Source organism: Schistocerca serialis, chromosome 3, assembly GCF_023864345.2.
Source record: "Schistocerca serialis cubense isolate TAMUIC-IGC-003099 chromosome 3, iqSchSeri2.2, whole genome shotgun sequence".
In the NCBI taxonomy this organism is placed as follows: Eukaryota; Metazoa; Arthropoda; class Insecta; order Orthoptera; family Acrididae; genus Schistocerca; species Schistocerca serialis.
The window spans coordinates 441147671-441163939 of NC_064640.1; the positions used below are offsets into that span (position 1 = coordinate 441147671).

General features: G+C 39.7%; 1 protein-coding gene across 1 annotated transcript in view; it reads right to left on the minus strand.

Annotated features, from left to right (window-relative positions):
* LOC126470334 (aspartate--tRNA ligase, cytoplasmic) overlaps positions 1-16269 on the minus strand; it is a 106580-nt gene that overhangs the window by 72107 nt on the left and 18204 nt on the right. Inside the window, exons 2-4 of the mRNA XM_050098120.1 lie at positions 11958-12045; positions 7009-7186; positions 1574-1676 (exon numbers count right to left, since the gene is read on the minus strand). Of these exons, the coding sequence (XP_049954077.1) occupies positions 1574-1676; positions 7009-7186; positions 11958-12045 (369 nt within the window). The remainder of the gene's footprint in view (positions 1-1573; positions 1677-7008; positions 7187-11957; positions 12046-16269) is intronic.

The window sequence follows — 16269 nt, forward strand, 5'->3', positions numbered from 1 at the left end:
CAGCTCCACAAACAAACTCGTTTCCACTTTGGGTGCACTGTAGGTCTTATGGACTCTTTATTTACTCGTTTTAAGTATTTGACAAGCCAATGTGGCGTCTCTGTTTTATAAATGGAGTGTGCTCCCATTATGGTTGCGTGATTCATGCACAGTAATATTACCAGAAGGTATGTACAAATATAGTGATGTGGTTATTATGTTCTTCCACTTGTGTCTTGGTTGTACAATTATTCAGATGTCACAGTACTGTTTTTCTCCTGGTATACTGTAAATCCAAAGATGGGAGCAAGACTGTGTGAAAACCAGTCACTGAGGAAATATAAATACTTTAACACGTGATCTCTGCTGCAAAAATTCTTATTTATCAAAAAATAAAAATGATTATTACAGATGAAAATAACCTGCAACTTCAGTCTGAAAGTTCTTTTCACAATTTTTTCCCCTATTGACAATGTGTTAAAATACAAAGATAACCCACCTCAAGCACTGTAATGAATCTGACCACCGCCACAGTTTTAGGTATACAAAAGGTCTAGCATTTAAAATAAATCATGTCAGAGCATTTAAACAAACAGTTTATTAATGTTCTTATGCTCCACTGGATGGTTAAGAGAGATCTGCTTCCGTGCAGCTAAATGGGGAACAATATGGTGAAACACATTAAATTTAGACATTCCCACCATATACTACTGACGAAAATTTTTAAGGTTTCCAGCTGGGTGATAGTGTTAAGATGTTAAAACAATTCGAGAGTGTCATACTCATCATCTGTTGGCACCAGAAAATGATTAGTATGACACCCATCAAAATGTCATGGTATCTTAACCCTGCTAGCCACCTAGTCACCCAGAGAGCTTTTTATCAATATGCTGAAATGTTTTGAGCAGTGGAAGGAACAAAAGGAAGGTATGTGTAAATTCAAATGATGTCAAAAACTAATTAAACATATGTAGTAGGTACACAAACTTGCAGCATCAGTCTCATTTTTGTATCAATTCCATCCATAACATTAACTGCCACAAGGCAATAAGATATCTGCTGTTAACTGCTCATGCACTGCCACTGAGTTGATGGATTTTGATGAAACTAGTAACAGTGCAAATACAAGCTTCAAAGTATAAAAATCACACTAAAGCCCAACGTCAAATTCTCCTTTAGTAATAAGAGCAGTTTTTTTTTCCGAGATAGCAAATCGATTTTGGAGCTGCTTGACCAACTTCTATACATCTTGGACTCGATTAATTTCAGGTTTTGGGAGACTAAAGAGGAATCTGGAATAGCACTATCACTGGTGGACTGATATGTGACTATGACATTGAAGTAGTGGCACACTTAGAAGGCAAAAATACTTATAAACATGATATCAAAAATAAGGCATTCGTGTGGTACAGGTGCTTGGCATGATTTTTAGGTTGCCACTTTCACATATTTAATTAACAACCTTCTCGGCAATCACAAAATAATTGATAACTAAATATTAGCATGTTCCACAATGTAAAATGATTTTATACGACAACAAAAGGAAAAGAGTGTCAATAATTATGAAACAGAAAACTAAAGATGAATGACTTACTTTGAAGCAAATTTCACCATTTGTTTACTAATTTTTTCTCCCACGGCAAACAGGCATTGCACAGTGTACTCCTGCTGTCTAACAACAATAAAGCACTGTTTTCCTGTAACAGAATCATAACAACACCTTCCGTAACACTGAAAGCAATATTAAAGAATTTTTACTATATATACCACAAAGGCACTAATGAATACAGTGGCCTGAATGCTCAAATACAGTCGCGTAAAATTAACTTTACCCAGTACAAGATACTGTTCTAGAAATAATGATATCTGACACCACAAACGAAAAACTATTGCGCCTGTGCCTATACCTACACAATCCTACCCCCCGTACTGCATGGCTGTTCACATCCATCACCTTAATTTCGTACCAGGTCAAGAAGTCAAATGAAACCCCAAAGCTCTTCTGTTTTTAGTCTTTCTGCATTATCAGTAACCCCTTGGACACATACAAAGTTACACTACAACTGGCAGAGATGATTTCATGGAGAGTTGTTCACAAAATTTAAAGATGCTGGAGTGAGAAAGTTGTGACAATGAAAGGCTGTCTTCTACAACTGATGCACTAATCCTTGTCAATTACACCTAAGACACCCACTCCAGTCTTCAATGTGAACCATCTTTTGGTTTAGCATCAACTGAACACTCACATTCACCTGCATACTGGTGATTCACTCATTGCCTTATCTCTGTAAACCTCTTAAGTTCAAATGTGACTGAATACGCAAGACATGACAGCCTCAAAAAATTAAACAGTACAAGATTTTATGTATGCAAATTATTGTGATTCTGTTCATCTTAACCCATTAGTGCTAAATACAGGGTATAAACATGGACAAGGAAAAAAAAATTCCCGGATTTGACGGTTAAAAATACACTTTCTTCCAGGTGAAAATACACTTTTTCCACGTTAAGTGACAGTATTCTCTTACTCAGCACTGTAAAACTCATCAGTCGTTTGAATGGTTATGGTTTTATATACCGACATAGAATTTTCCGGCACTCCAGAAAGCGAAACAGTGTGGGGGGGGGGGGGGGGGGGGGGGGCGACGACATTACGTTTTGAATGAAACTTTGATGTGCAGCAACATGTACACTGCATATTTTCGTATTACAGATGTTACTTTCCAAAGCATTGAAATGGAGATTGCGATGCGCTTTTGTAGACCAGTCATAGCTCATGTCACGTGATCTCACCAGCTGATAACAGCATAGGAAACGTGATGCAGTCAGTCAATCTCGTGAAACATACTAAAATGCATAATACGGCTTAAAGTGCACATTCGTATGTCCAGGTTTGGGTGTAAATTTTCTTGTAGTGCCAGTACTGTATTATCTCATGTTTGATTCTTTATTATGGCATAATACCATATGTGCACTTGAAATGCAGCAAACAGTTGAAACTAGCCAAATAGTGTAAATTAAACACTTCATTTCAAAAAAATTGACTGCCTCAGTGGAAAAGATTAATAAAAGCCAAATCTCTTTAGCAAACCAACAAAAATAACTTCATCATTCTGCAAGGCGATTAATGCTTGACTGTCAGAAAGATGGAAATAAAATCTGAAACTAATAACATATTTTAGCCTTCTGTAATTATGCAAATGTATTTTAATTCATTTGCTAGCACCTGACCACAAAAATCGGTTTTGTTTTCATGTAACATGAGAGCAATAAACAAAGAGGTAACAACAAAATCACTAAACGTAAACTCAGGTCATGTGGAGACGATCCACCTCCCCACCACAACTCAAACTGCTCTGTGCATCAGCCCCGGATCTACGATATTTCCGAACCAGGGCAATACTAGATAGTGGCACCCAGCCACACTTCTGCAACTAGAAGCAACTGCACATGAGCAAGAGCCCGCCCACAACTGCTCAAACGAATCTAATTTAAACAGTTGTCATGTCATGCTCATCTGAGGCAATTTTTTGTTATGAAGCATTGCATAGACTTTATGAAGCCTTTGACACACTTTGCTGTTGGCAGACGCTTGTATGAGCACTGTGTTTTGTTGTTGTATATGGCACATTTTCTTTGCAACTTAAGTTTCATTTCCATTCTCTTTTTATCTCTCGTTCATGTTTTGTTACTGCAGTGTTATTCTGCAGTAGCGGGATACAGTGATATCCTTTGGTAGAGTATCGGTTCTTACCAGCCAAAAAGACAAAAATTCAACTGAAAACCAAAACAATGAAAAATTCCTGGAATTCTAAAAATTCCTGGGTTTTTCCCAGTTTTCTCCCAGATGAAAAAATTCCCAGGTTTGTCCCGGATTTCCTGGTTGTCCCGGGTCGTATACACTCTGTAAGTAGCATATAATTATGCAATCACAACTCAGCTCTTATGCTATCTACCACCATCATCTTTACCAGATTAATGTAAAGGTTTTAGAACTTCTCTGCTGTAAACTCTGAAGGAAGGTTCAAAGATCAGTGCCATATGCTACTTTTAGATTGTTGATGAGCTGTATTGACTCTCATAACTTACGAACACCTCTGTTTATTATGGAGTTGTCATATGCAAAAGAAAAATTTGATATTCTTTTCTAGAACATCTAGATTTAGAACCAGCATATAGTGAGAACCACATAGTCATTCCAATGCAAACTCATCTGCAACACGGTCTGGGACAGAAAACAGGCCTTTCTGGCACTTACTTTATCATTCTTGAAAATAGTTTTCAGACACTGTAACTCATGTTAGATTTTCCTGGTTAGAAAAACTGGAGGCTCCATGCGTGAGCTTGCCCTGTCCATTGTTTTTACATGTTATATGGTGACAAATCAAACCATGTATATAGAGAATGATGTGAGTGGGCTTTCTGCCAACATTATGACCAAGTGATGCAGCACTCTTGCATCCCTCCAGAATCGAGAAACAGTAGTTGTCAGTCTTTTTTTCTTACTTGATATCTAGATGTATAGAGCTAAGATAACAATACTTATTGAATCCCACTTGCCCTGCATCCATACCTTGAAGGTATTGTCTACAAATGAAAATAAACAGGTTGGTTTCAATGGTAGTGAGTTTCTCCTAAAGTTCTCCGTGAACATACAGTACTGACAACCACAGGTGACAAAGAGCTGCCCCTAGCTACGACATCAGTTTGTTCACTCTTCACTGAATAGAAAATAAGCAAATGTAAGCAAATGTTTCAAGAGTTTAGCGATAGGTGTACCAAATTTCCAGGTGACAGCTGCGAGTCTGTCACAGACCCATCTGTGAGAGGCAATAACACTGGAACAGACTGTAATGTCTCTGCCCAAAATAAGCAATACTTGTAAAAATTGTATGAAATCAGTGGAGTTCGATATATTGTATTCATATTTTCTGACCGATGGACTGAGAACAACCATGAGGTATTTAACCAAGTCACTTTTTATGTTCTCCTCCAGCGTAATGTACAAGGTCCTTGTCAAACACTAGGCTGTCCTTTCATCATCAGTAAACACAATGTACTGTATCAAAACACCAATTGTAATGCATACCACTGAGTGCTCTTATTGCAGGAAGCAGAAAGGTGTAAGTGGACACACTCAACATTGGTTTATGAGGGATATGTTGTGTGGTAAAAGTAGGACATAGAACCAGATACATGATTCAAGGTTACATCCATAAAACATTTTAAGCTCACAGTATTGCAATATAGGTCACTTCACAGACTACACTACTGATCAATGAATGATAATGTCTACAAACATAGCCTTAGCTAAGAAATGTCCTTTGTGTTAATGTAAACCTTCATATCACCTAAAATACAAGGAAAATTTTGAAAATTGAATCATATTTGGTACACTTTTCTTTGATTTTAGGAAAAAGCTATAAGAATAACTCTACTACAGAGGGGGAAAGTGAACAAAGAGAATTAATTATTCATTGTCCTCATATGCAACTGAACAAGATTATTTTGTATCATGACTGATACTTATCAACCCACAAAAGGAATGCCACTACAAACCATTACAGGTAAAAAACATTTTTTTTAATAAATAAGACTACAGGCAGATAAAATTTTCTCAGTTTTCAAGCAACAGCAAGGGAGATAAAATTCTCATGTTTTCAACAATTTTCACAGCCATCATCCTCAAGAGTTAAAACTTATGACAGGTAAAATAACTAAGATGTATGCCACATATAAGCAAGAGAGCAGCATTCAATATGTTCCCGGGGTGGGCATAATTAACACAGGTGCAGAAAGGTAAGTTAAGCAGCCTGCCACAGCATCAGCCCACCGTGGATGCAATGGTGTTAGCAGGTGCAAGGGACCAACACTACATTCAAAACGGCTACACCCATTGACCTGGAACAGTTAAGCATTTTCCTCTGTGTCCAAGGCCACACTATGCCTCATAAGGTGTGTAGCTCTCTTCTCTGTTGAAAGTTATTGGGCCATAAGTGAAACTCACTGCTTTTTCTTAGAGTGAAATCCCATTAAGTAGCCACATGTACCAAGATCTTTGTCTTCTCAAATAGTGTTTTGTGGCTATTCTCTTTGTTCTCTAAGACCAATGTCACCTTTAATGGGGCAGTGAATATTATGAAATGATGAATGGTACACTGATGGGCTCTCCACTTCACCAACCAGTAGAAATTTCTTCATGGATCATTCCGAGGAATATGTTCTCAGTTCCACACAACTTCACCCATCTGGTACACTGACAATTCCAGTTTAAAATGATATTGCATTCAACTGTCACAGCAGCAGTTCATGCATAATATGAATGATGTACTTTCAAAAATCAAATGTACAGTCAAGACGGAGAGGGAAAGCAAGCCACCTTTCTAAGCTGTGTTAGTTGAGTGCAAGGCATGTGGCTTACTCAGTCAGTTGGTGCACAGGAAGAAAGAAAATAAGAACAACAATAATAATAATAATAATAATAATAATAATAATAACATGAAGAAGAAAAAGAGTTGGAACACAATACAAAGCAACATAATATACAGGGTGGTCAGAAACAATCTGAAAAGTTTGTAAGGGTGCTGCAGGGTAAGTTGTGCTGAGAAATAATTGTTAAGAAAAAAAATCGATACAGTGCACCATTTCTCAGTTAATTAGCATTGAAGTTAGCCAATCAGGTTGTTACAATAATTGAAAATTTGATGGTAGTAAGGATCGTACCCAAGCCAAAGGCTGAGCAGTCTTATGCACTATCATCACTGCTATGAGAACAGCTGACACTAACTGCATCTGGTGGACCACTTGAATTTGCATGCGCAATATCCTGATTGGCTAAATTCAATGCTAATCAACTCAAAAATGGCACACTGTACCGATTTTTTTCTTAACAGTTATTTCTCAGCACTACCAACCATGCAACACCTTACAAGCTTTTCAGACTGCTTCTGACCACCCTGCTTATTTGAAGGGACTTAATATCACATATTACTGATACTAACACAAAATTTTGGTCAGTTTATTACTTACCTTTAGCTCTACTAGTATGTAAACGACCTCTAACCCAAACACACTGACCAGCAATCTCATCCTTAATATCTTTAACATGGACAAAGTTCCTTTGAGTCTTTTCCGCACTCTGAATCATTGGAGGCTGACCATACTTTCCTGCACAAGAATCAGGCTCTGAAGAATCATCTTGGGCTGCCTGTCACAAAAAGACACAAGATAAAGGATTTTCAGCATTGCATAAATATGTGGGTACAAGAAACTGCAAGAAAATTACCTACAAAAATCTTAGGAAGTATAAAAGTTTCCCTTTGTGAAATCAATTTCTTGCATACACACACACACACACACACACACACACACACACACACACAAGAAAAAATTGCAATGGAAAATCCAAAATAGAATATAACAATATTATGAGAAGAAAAGTTGCTACTGGCCATATAGCGGAGATACTGAGTCGCAGATAGGCACAACATAGAGACAAAGGCCGATAGTTGAAAGCTTTAATTGAGAGAGTCTTTTGTTGTGCCTGTCTGTGACTCAGCATCTCTGCTATATGGTGAGTAGCAACTTCCATTCTTGTAATATAGAGACACAATTTGTAGAATTCTAGGGTGCCCAGAAAGGGTACATCACAATTACTTCATTATATTTTGGCAGACAGACTCATTGTCATCTTCAGGTAACTCAGATGAAACCACCTGAAGATGGCAAATAGTCCGTTTGCCGAAATATCATAGAGTAATTATGACAAGAACCCACCGGGCACCTGAGAATTTTATAAATTACAAATATGTCAGGAAAACATCAGATCTCATACCAAGAAAAATCAATTTTCAAGACCATAAATGTGATATGTCTAAATGTTCAGTAATGCAATTTAAACCTACAACACTTCCTTTATTTATATACTTCTCATAGTGGGTATTGTGTCAACACAATTTTTGGATTTCAGTCAGAAATTTATCTTCAAAGTAAGCTACATTTTGAGGAAATGAATTTCTGTTTATGTTCTTTTAGTTTAAGCAACGCATATTCTTACTGAAAAGAGAAGCTGAAAATAGGGCTTATAGGTTTTTGTGCTTGAAACAAAATTCTCACTTTAAAAAGAAAATTTGGGATCATTTGGAAAAAAAAACACAAGACACTAATAACATTCTGTTTCCACTTTCAATCTTCTGTTACAAAAGGCTGCAACAGAACACGCAAAATATTGAAACGCAACAGATCAATCAAATTACTGTTGTAATACCTATTAACATAAAGTGTTTAAAAGACTGAAAATAATTTTGTCATTAAGAGTTGTGGCCATGAAGGGAACATCTTATGGTCTTACATTATGAAGAATTTTTGCCCTTATTTTACACATTCTGTTCCTTTACACATTTTGCATCATAACTCTGATAAACGCATAGCACCGAGAGAGGTAGTGCTGTGTTTAGCACATTAGATTCGCATTCAGGAGGACGATGGTTCAAACCCGTGTCCAGCCATCCTGGTTTAGATTTTCAGCAATTTCCCTAGATCGCTTAGGGAATGTGCTGGGATGGTTCCTTCGGAAGGACACAGCCACTTTCCTTCACCATCTTTCCCTAATCCAAGCTTCTGCTCCATTTCTAATGACCTCATTGTCAACAGGACGTTAGACACAAATTTCTTCCTCCTCCTCCTAAATGCATAGCCACTTGATTTTTAAACAGGAATTTGATAACTGACTGAATTATTAACTTTCAATAAAAACACACAACTTTAATATTACATATAAAATGAAACAAAGTCCACAATTTCAATATAAAAATGTACTAGTATGACTCTGGAAGTGACATTAGAGCTTTCTACAATGTCTTTGCATAACCTATTAATACTAACTTAAAGCTTTCATCTGGTCCAGTCAGGCCATTAACATCTTTATTACAGTGACTCAAAGTCATCTTCTGTCAATTCAACTGCAACGTTTTCCAAGTATCATTCACCTACTTCAGCCGAACATGCTAAATTCTTTGATCTTGATCTTGAGTACTCTGATGGCTAGATAAAAATACCTGCCCACATTAAACACACCGACCACTGAACTAAAGTATCTTCATTTTTCCACATGTTGCCACTTTCAAACCAAAGAGTCTCACTCTTACAGGCTTGGTTTCTGCATAAATAGCAACTACAGCAAAAAGCAGTAACAACCCAAACATAGTCAGGTGGCGCAGTGGTTAGCACACTGGACTCTCATTTGAGAGGACAACAGTTCAAACCTGTGCCCGGCCATCCAGGTTTAGGTTTTCTGTGATTTCCCTTAATCATTTCAGACAAATGTCAGGATGGTTCCTCTGACAGGGAATGGCTGACTTCCTTCCCCATCCTTTCCTAATCCAAGCTTGCGCTCCCCCTCTAATGACCTAAATATTGATGGGATTTTAAATACTAATCTCCTCCTCCTCCAAACATACTCCCACATTAACTTTACTGCACTCAAAGCTCTACTCTGCAAACCTGACACAAAGAAGTATTTCCTTTCCTGCTCGGTATCTCCTACAGACTTAAGTAATTTAACATACATTCACTTACATTTTTTGCCATGGCCTTTACTGAGAAACATCTTTCACAAAGCTCTTTCTGCACCCATCAAACTGTTATATCACTGCCCACTCAATCTGGATAACATCCTAGAGCACCATATGGAACTAGCATTCAAGAACACCAGAATTATTAATCAAACCCCTACAAACAATCCAGGTTTAAAAACTGCCCCATACACTGACCCACTGCATCTTGCTCCAGACTAATCACACGCATTTCACAGTTCATAGGAGGTCAAGTCACCTGTCAAAGCAGCAGCATCACTCACGAGATTTACTGCCCTCCTATTCATCATTATTTATGGGCATAATTACCAGTAGGTTGTCCACATCATTGGAAAGCCACTTTTGAAACCTCCTGCATGTTACATTCCCTCCAGTAGATATGATTTCCTTGTTTTGTTTATGGACTGAACCAGAAAAGTTCTTTCTGAGAACAACCCATACCACATTTCAATTAGTATTTTGACCTGGGTGTCTCAGAGCTAAATTTTGCACACAGTGAAATTCCATTTTACATAATGCTAAAGGCAGCATCTGCAAACAACATTCTGTTACTTATTACTATACCAAATGTGCCACTTTAACATCCTGCACACTGCAGCAACAAAATCTCAAAATGTATAATATATGATGATGATGAGTTGGGGTGACGGGGTGTTCGACATCATGGTTATCAGCGACCTGACAAAAAGTCAACATGCAAATCTCATGGGTGGGGACGAAGGTTGTCCCCACACGCAGAGCAGTTTATGATGTATTAAAGCCCACCAGTTTAGGGATGAGGCCTGCCCGTTCACAAAATTTCACCACTCTTGTTTGCAACACTGGTATCTGTGAGAATGGTGGGCAGATCTCCAGCGAGTCCGTGGGCTGCCCTAACATCAGTATACAGGACACACGTAGCCACAATATGCTGAACTGAAAGCGGCACGCCATGAACTTCACAGAATGGTGGATCCTCCTGAAAGAGGGGGAAGCCATGTGTGAAAGGACTATGCCCTAAGCGCAGTCTGGAAAGCAAAACCTCCTCCAAGTAGTGAGGCTGACATGAAGTCCGTCAAGCCTTTGTGGTCGATTTGAGCGACTGCAAAATGGCTCTGAGCACTATGGGACTTAACTTCTGAAGTCATCAGTCCCCTAGAACTTAGAACTACTTAAACCTCACTAACCTAAGGACATCACACACTCCCATGCCTGAGGCAGGATTCGAACCTGCAACCATAACGGTTGCACAGTTCCAGACTGTAGCGCCTAGAACCACTCAGCCACCCCGGCTGGCTTGAGCAACTGCAGTTTGTTGTCTGTCACCTGCAACCATTCAGACTCTCACTGATGCATGATGCATCTGTCAGAAAATGAGATAATGGCATGCAATGGGATGGGACATTGTTGGACAGCACCATCCCAACATGCTTCCTTGGCAGCTTTATCAGCCACGTCGTTACCATGTATCCCAATGTGGCCATGTACCCAGCAAAAGATCACCTCCTTCCCATGGTGTTGGAGCCGCTCAAGGAGTCGTGGATGAGCTGAATCAGTGGGTCTACCTGATACATTTGGTGAAGTGCCTGCAGAGCACTAAGAGAGTCCGAACACACAAGAAAACTCATACGGTGATGTCTGTGAACCCTCTAGTGCCATTAGAATGCCATATAACTCCTCATCATAATTTGTAAATTGTTCTGGAAGACGCACTTTAAAAACAATGTCAGGGAAAACTGCAGAACAAAGAGAGCATTCCCCTGTTTGGATCCATCTGTATAAATAACAATCAAACTATGGTACATACTTAAAATAGATGAAAACAAAGTTGTAAAAACCAAATCTGAAGTACAACTTTTCGTGTACTGTGTCAAGCTTAATATCACTTTGGGCCTCTGAAGACACCAAGGCGGCAGTGCATTCCATCCCTGGGTGTCTATTTTCATGCCTGAGAGATCCAGATCTTTGAGACAGTCTGTAGCACGTATACTAAATGGCTTGGTCACTAGGGGCAGATTTCTGAACAGTTGTTCGAAGGTGGATTGGATCACTGAACTAAATGCCCATCAGTTTATAATGTATTAAAGCCCACCAGTTTAGGGATGAGGCCTGCCCATTCACAAAATTTCACCACTCTTGTTTGCAACACTGGTATCTGGTATGATGCTGAGATTTTCAGCGCCTGTCGAGCCAAAAGGATACATTGCCGAATCCAGAGTGGTGGTTCACCAGCCTATGCACACACTCTCTGAACTGGGCATGTATAATATAGTGCAGATAGTATGCTTGCTGTACAACTATACATCCCCCAAAAAAGTTTCAACATTAAAATGGCAGCAAAGAAAGTGTAGTTGTATTAATACACCAACAAACTTTTGCAGACCAAAAAAACTGAAAATACCATACCTTTTGCTGTAATCTCTCTTCTTTCTTTGCTTTCTTTGCTGCCTCTTTAGCTTCTTTCTTTAATGCCTGCTTCGATTTTTCTGGTGATCTGTGAATTACAAATTTCATCAGCTATCAAGAATATCAAAGAGGGTTTGAGGCACACACATTCAATATGTTGTAGCAACATGTGCATCTTTATAAAAATGTCAAATGCATGATAAATAACTGTTAGCTTTTTAGATCCAACTAGCAGAAGTGATATGTTACAGATAGATTCATGATAAAAATATATGAGAGTATTTCTAACACACACACACACACACACACACACACACACACACACACACACACACACGAGAGAGAGAGAGAGAGAGAGAGAGAGAGAGAGACTTATTTTCAAAGAGAGTTTAAAGGATCATACAACACAAGATTACGTTTGTAAACAGAGCAGTTGCCCAATTTATGGGAAGGATGAGGTGATTTCCATAAACCACAAAAACCCAAATTACACAGGATCACAGTTTGAACTAACTTGTCCATAACTGTCCAGAATTTTTTAGTAACTTTAACAATGCTTACCATCATGCAATACAAAGGGGGTGGGGCATGTGGCATATGACCCCAGCCAGACAGGAGCCCTTCAATTTGACGCTGGGGCCTTGCATACTAACAATTACATTAAGCAGCTTTTGGTCTTGTGAGGCTGAGTGAATCTTCTTCTAGACCTTTTCCTGACTAAAAGACTGAAATGGTCACTGGGACTCAAGCTCAAGGCCAGCAATGGTGAGCATTAGACCACAGAGGAGAAATCTCATTATCTAAAAGCAGTACCACAGGAAGCCAACACTCAGATTCTCAGCACGAGCTGCACAGGAAGCAATGACATACACTCCTGGAAATTGAAATAAGAACACCGTGAATTCATTGTCCCAGGAAGGGGAAACTTTATTGACACATTCCTGGGGTCAGATACATCACATGATCACACTGACAGAACCACAGGCACATAGACACAGGCAACAGGGCATGCACAATGTCGGCACTAGTACAGTGTATATCCACCTTTCGCAGCAATGCAGGCTGCTATTCTCCCGTGGAGACGATCGTAGAGATGCTGGATGTAGTCCTGTGGAACGGCTTGCCATGCCATTTCCACCTGGCGCCTCAGTTGGACCAGCGTTCGTGCTGGACGTGCAGACCGCGTGAGACGACGCTTCATCCAGTCCCAAACATGCTCAATGGGGGACAGATCCGGAGATCTTGCTGGCCAGGGTGGTTGACTTACACCTTCTAGAGCACGTTGGGTGGCACGGGATACATGCGGACGTGCATTGTCCTGTTGGAACAGCAAGTTCCCTTGCCGGTCTAGGAATGGTAGAACGATGGGTTCGATGACGGTTTGGATGTACCGTGCACTATTCAGTGTCCCCTCGACGATCACCAGTGGTGTACGGCCAGTGTAGGAGATCGCTCCCCACACCATGATGCCGGGTGTTGGCCCTGTGTGCCTCGGTCGTATGCAGTCCTGATTGTGGCGCTCACCTGCACGGCGCCAAACACGCATACGACCATCACTGGCACCAAGGCAGAAGCGACTCTCATCGCTGAAGACGACACGTCTCCATTCGTCCCTCCATTCATGCCTGTCGCGACACCACTGGAGGCGGGCTGCACGATGTTGGGGCGTGAGCGGAAGACGGCCTAACGGTGTGCGGGACCGTAGCCCAGCTTCATGGAGACGGTTGCGAAGGGTCCTCGCCAATACCCCAGGAGCAACAGTGTCCCTAATTTGCTGGGAAGTGGTGGTGCGGTCCCCTACGGCACTGCGTAGGATCCTACGGTCTTGGCGTGCATCCGTGAGTTGCTGCGGTCCGGTCCCAGGTCGACGGGCACGTGCACCTTCCGCCGACCACTGGCGACAACATCGATGTACTGTGGAGACCTCACGCCCCACGTGTTGAGCAATTCAGCGGTACGTCCACCCGGCCTCCCGCATGCCCACTATACGCCCTCGCTCAAAGTCCGTCAACTGCACATACAGTTCACGTCCACGCTGTCGCGGCATGCTACCAGTGTTAAAGACTGCGATGGAGCTCCGTATGCCACGGCAAACTGGCTGACACTGACGGCGGCGGTGCACAAATGCTGCGCAGCTAGCGCCATTCGACGGCCAACACCGCGGTTCCTGGTGTGTCTGCTGTGCCGTGCGTGTGATCATTGCTTGTACAGCCCTCTCGCAGTGTCCGGAGCAAGTATGGTGGGTCTGACACACCGGTGTCAATGTGTTCTTTTTTCCATTTCCAGGAGTGTACAAAAGCCTCAGGCATGTACAATCTTATGATAGTACTCAGGAGCTAAAATAATGTATTACCATAAAAAAGCTAGAAAGTTTCATGGAAATCAGTGAGGCTAATTACTGTTACCAGGACCAAATATTCTTTAAAAGTAATGGCTGGGTGGCAGAGTGAGGAAACCGATAAGGAAGTAGGTCTTGATGTTAAATTTAACAAATTTTCTGTCAAATTTTTATCATGGCATGAAACAGCTTTCCTACAACTAATTATGAGTGACATTAAAAAGCTCTGTAGGAAATAGTGGTTCTTCAGTTAAGCACAAAGTGTCATTCCAGAAAAGACAAGTTTGTTCAAGGGTTTGCACGTGTACTCTTCTGGACATTTATTCCACCAGTTGGAGACAAACAAAGGAAAGCAGGTTTGAGCTTAATGTCCTGTTAATGATGATTAGTGACTGAGTAAAAGCTCAGACTGGAGAAGTGAATTGGTGATGTCTTTTCCTAAATCAGGATGGCAAGCAGGAATTTGAACTGTACTCACCCAGAAAGTGTGTCCAGCACCTTAGGACTGCACTACCTCACTCATCTTATCAGTTGGAAATACTTATAATGGATTCACAGTACGCTAATTATCTTATGAAAACTGTCAAAGATCAGAAGAACACTGATCATTGGTAACAGAGCACCATAATCAAAAATATATACATCATCATCTAGTGAATTTAGCTTTGGATCAGGATGAGTTTTGTGTGTAGTTAAGAAAACAATTTCATTTGATATAAAGATTTTGTATAAAATATGAGACACACAGTGCAGGTTACAGTCATTTCTTCATGGCATTCTTTCTAAGCTTATTGAACAGAAGTTAGTCAACACTTACAATAATAAAAAATGGGGAAAAAATAAAATAAAATCTAAAGTATGTTTCTTTTTCACCAACGGAAAGAAATGTTATCTGAAGAATATTACAGCCCATGATCAAGTTTGAAGCACTTGTGTACTGGCCAAGCATAAACATGATAGCAGAATACTCAAATCTGATTAGCGTACTAACTGTGTGTCTAAAACAGTGTTTGAAATTTGCTGAATAGTTTGCAACAAAACTGAATGGCATAGAGAGACCAAAAAAATAGCAAAGGAAGAATATACAAGACAATTATTGTCACACGTGTAGGTCTTGTGAGAACCAAACATCATATTGTCTCTCAGCCTGTATCATTGTTATAAACGTCATGCAAGAATAACTGTCAGTTGTTTCTCCTGCATAGTATCCATGACTGGGGATTAAGATCATCAGATAACATTAGTACATTCCACTGCCAGAGTGGAGTGTGAATGTAAATGCAGCTCCAGCTAGAGCTACATTATCCAGAGGAGATTCAACAAATTATTGCCAATGATACCATTAGTAGTGGGTAACTACCTCCTCTGCCTGAGAGGAATGGAAAGGAATCTCCTCAATATTTATTTGAAATTATTTTGAGACACATTAATCTGAAAAGCTGACTAAATATTTGAAAGCTAATTTTACAAAATACAAGTCTACCGTGGAAACCAACAAGACACACTGCAATGCTACAGAAGAATGCTAAAGATGAAATGAGTAGATTGAATAACTAATGAGGAGGTACTGAATCAAACTGGGGAAAAAGAAATATATGCACAAGTTGATTAAAAGAAGGAAGCAGTTGGTAGCACTAGAGCAATAGATGCAAAATATTGCACACAACTAATTAAATGTATGGTTGTAGTAATAAATTACAAATTATATAAAAATTGAAAGTAAAACAAAATGTATGTCTTATTTTTTTATGTCAGCTACTGCAGATTGATTTTAGTGACATGTATAGTAAAGAAATGTTTTATTTGCTCCTCATAAATTATTATTAGAGCATAAGTTATTAGCTAGAAATACAATATAAAGGGCTATAAATAAAGAGATATTCCTGCCAAGAATTACATTTTATTATAATTTTGTTTTCAGTTCCCTTGCTTTGAGTGGAGTAAACTCACTGGTTATGTCACTGAAGTCAAATT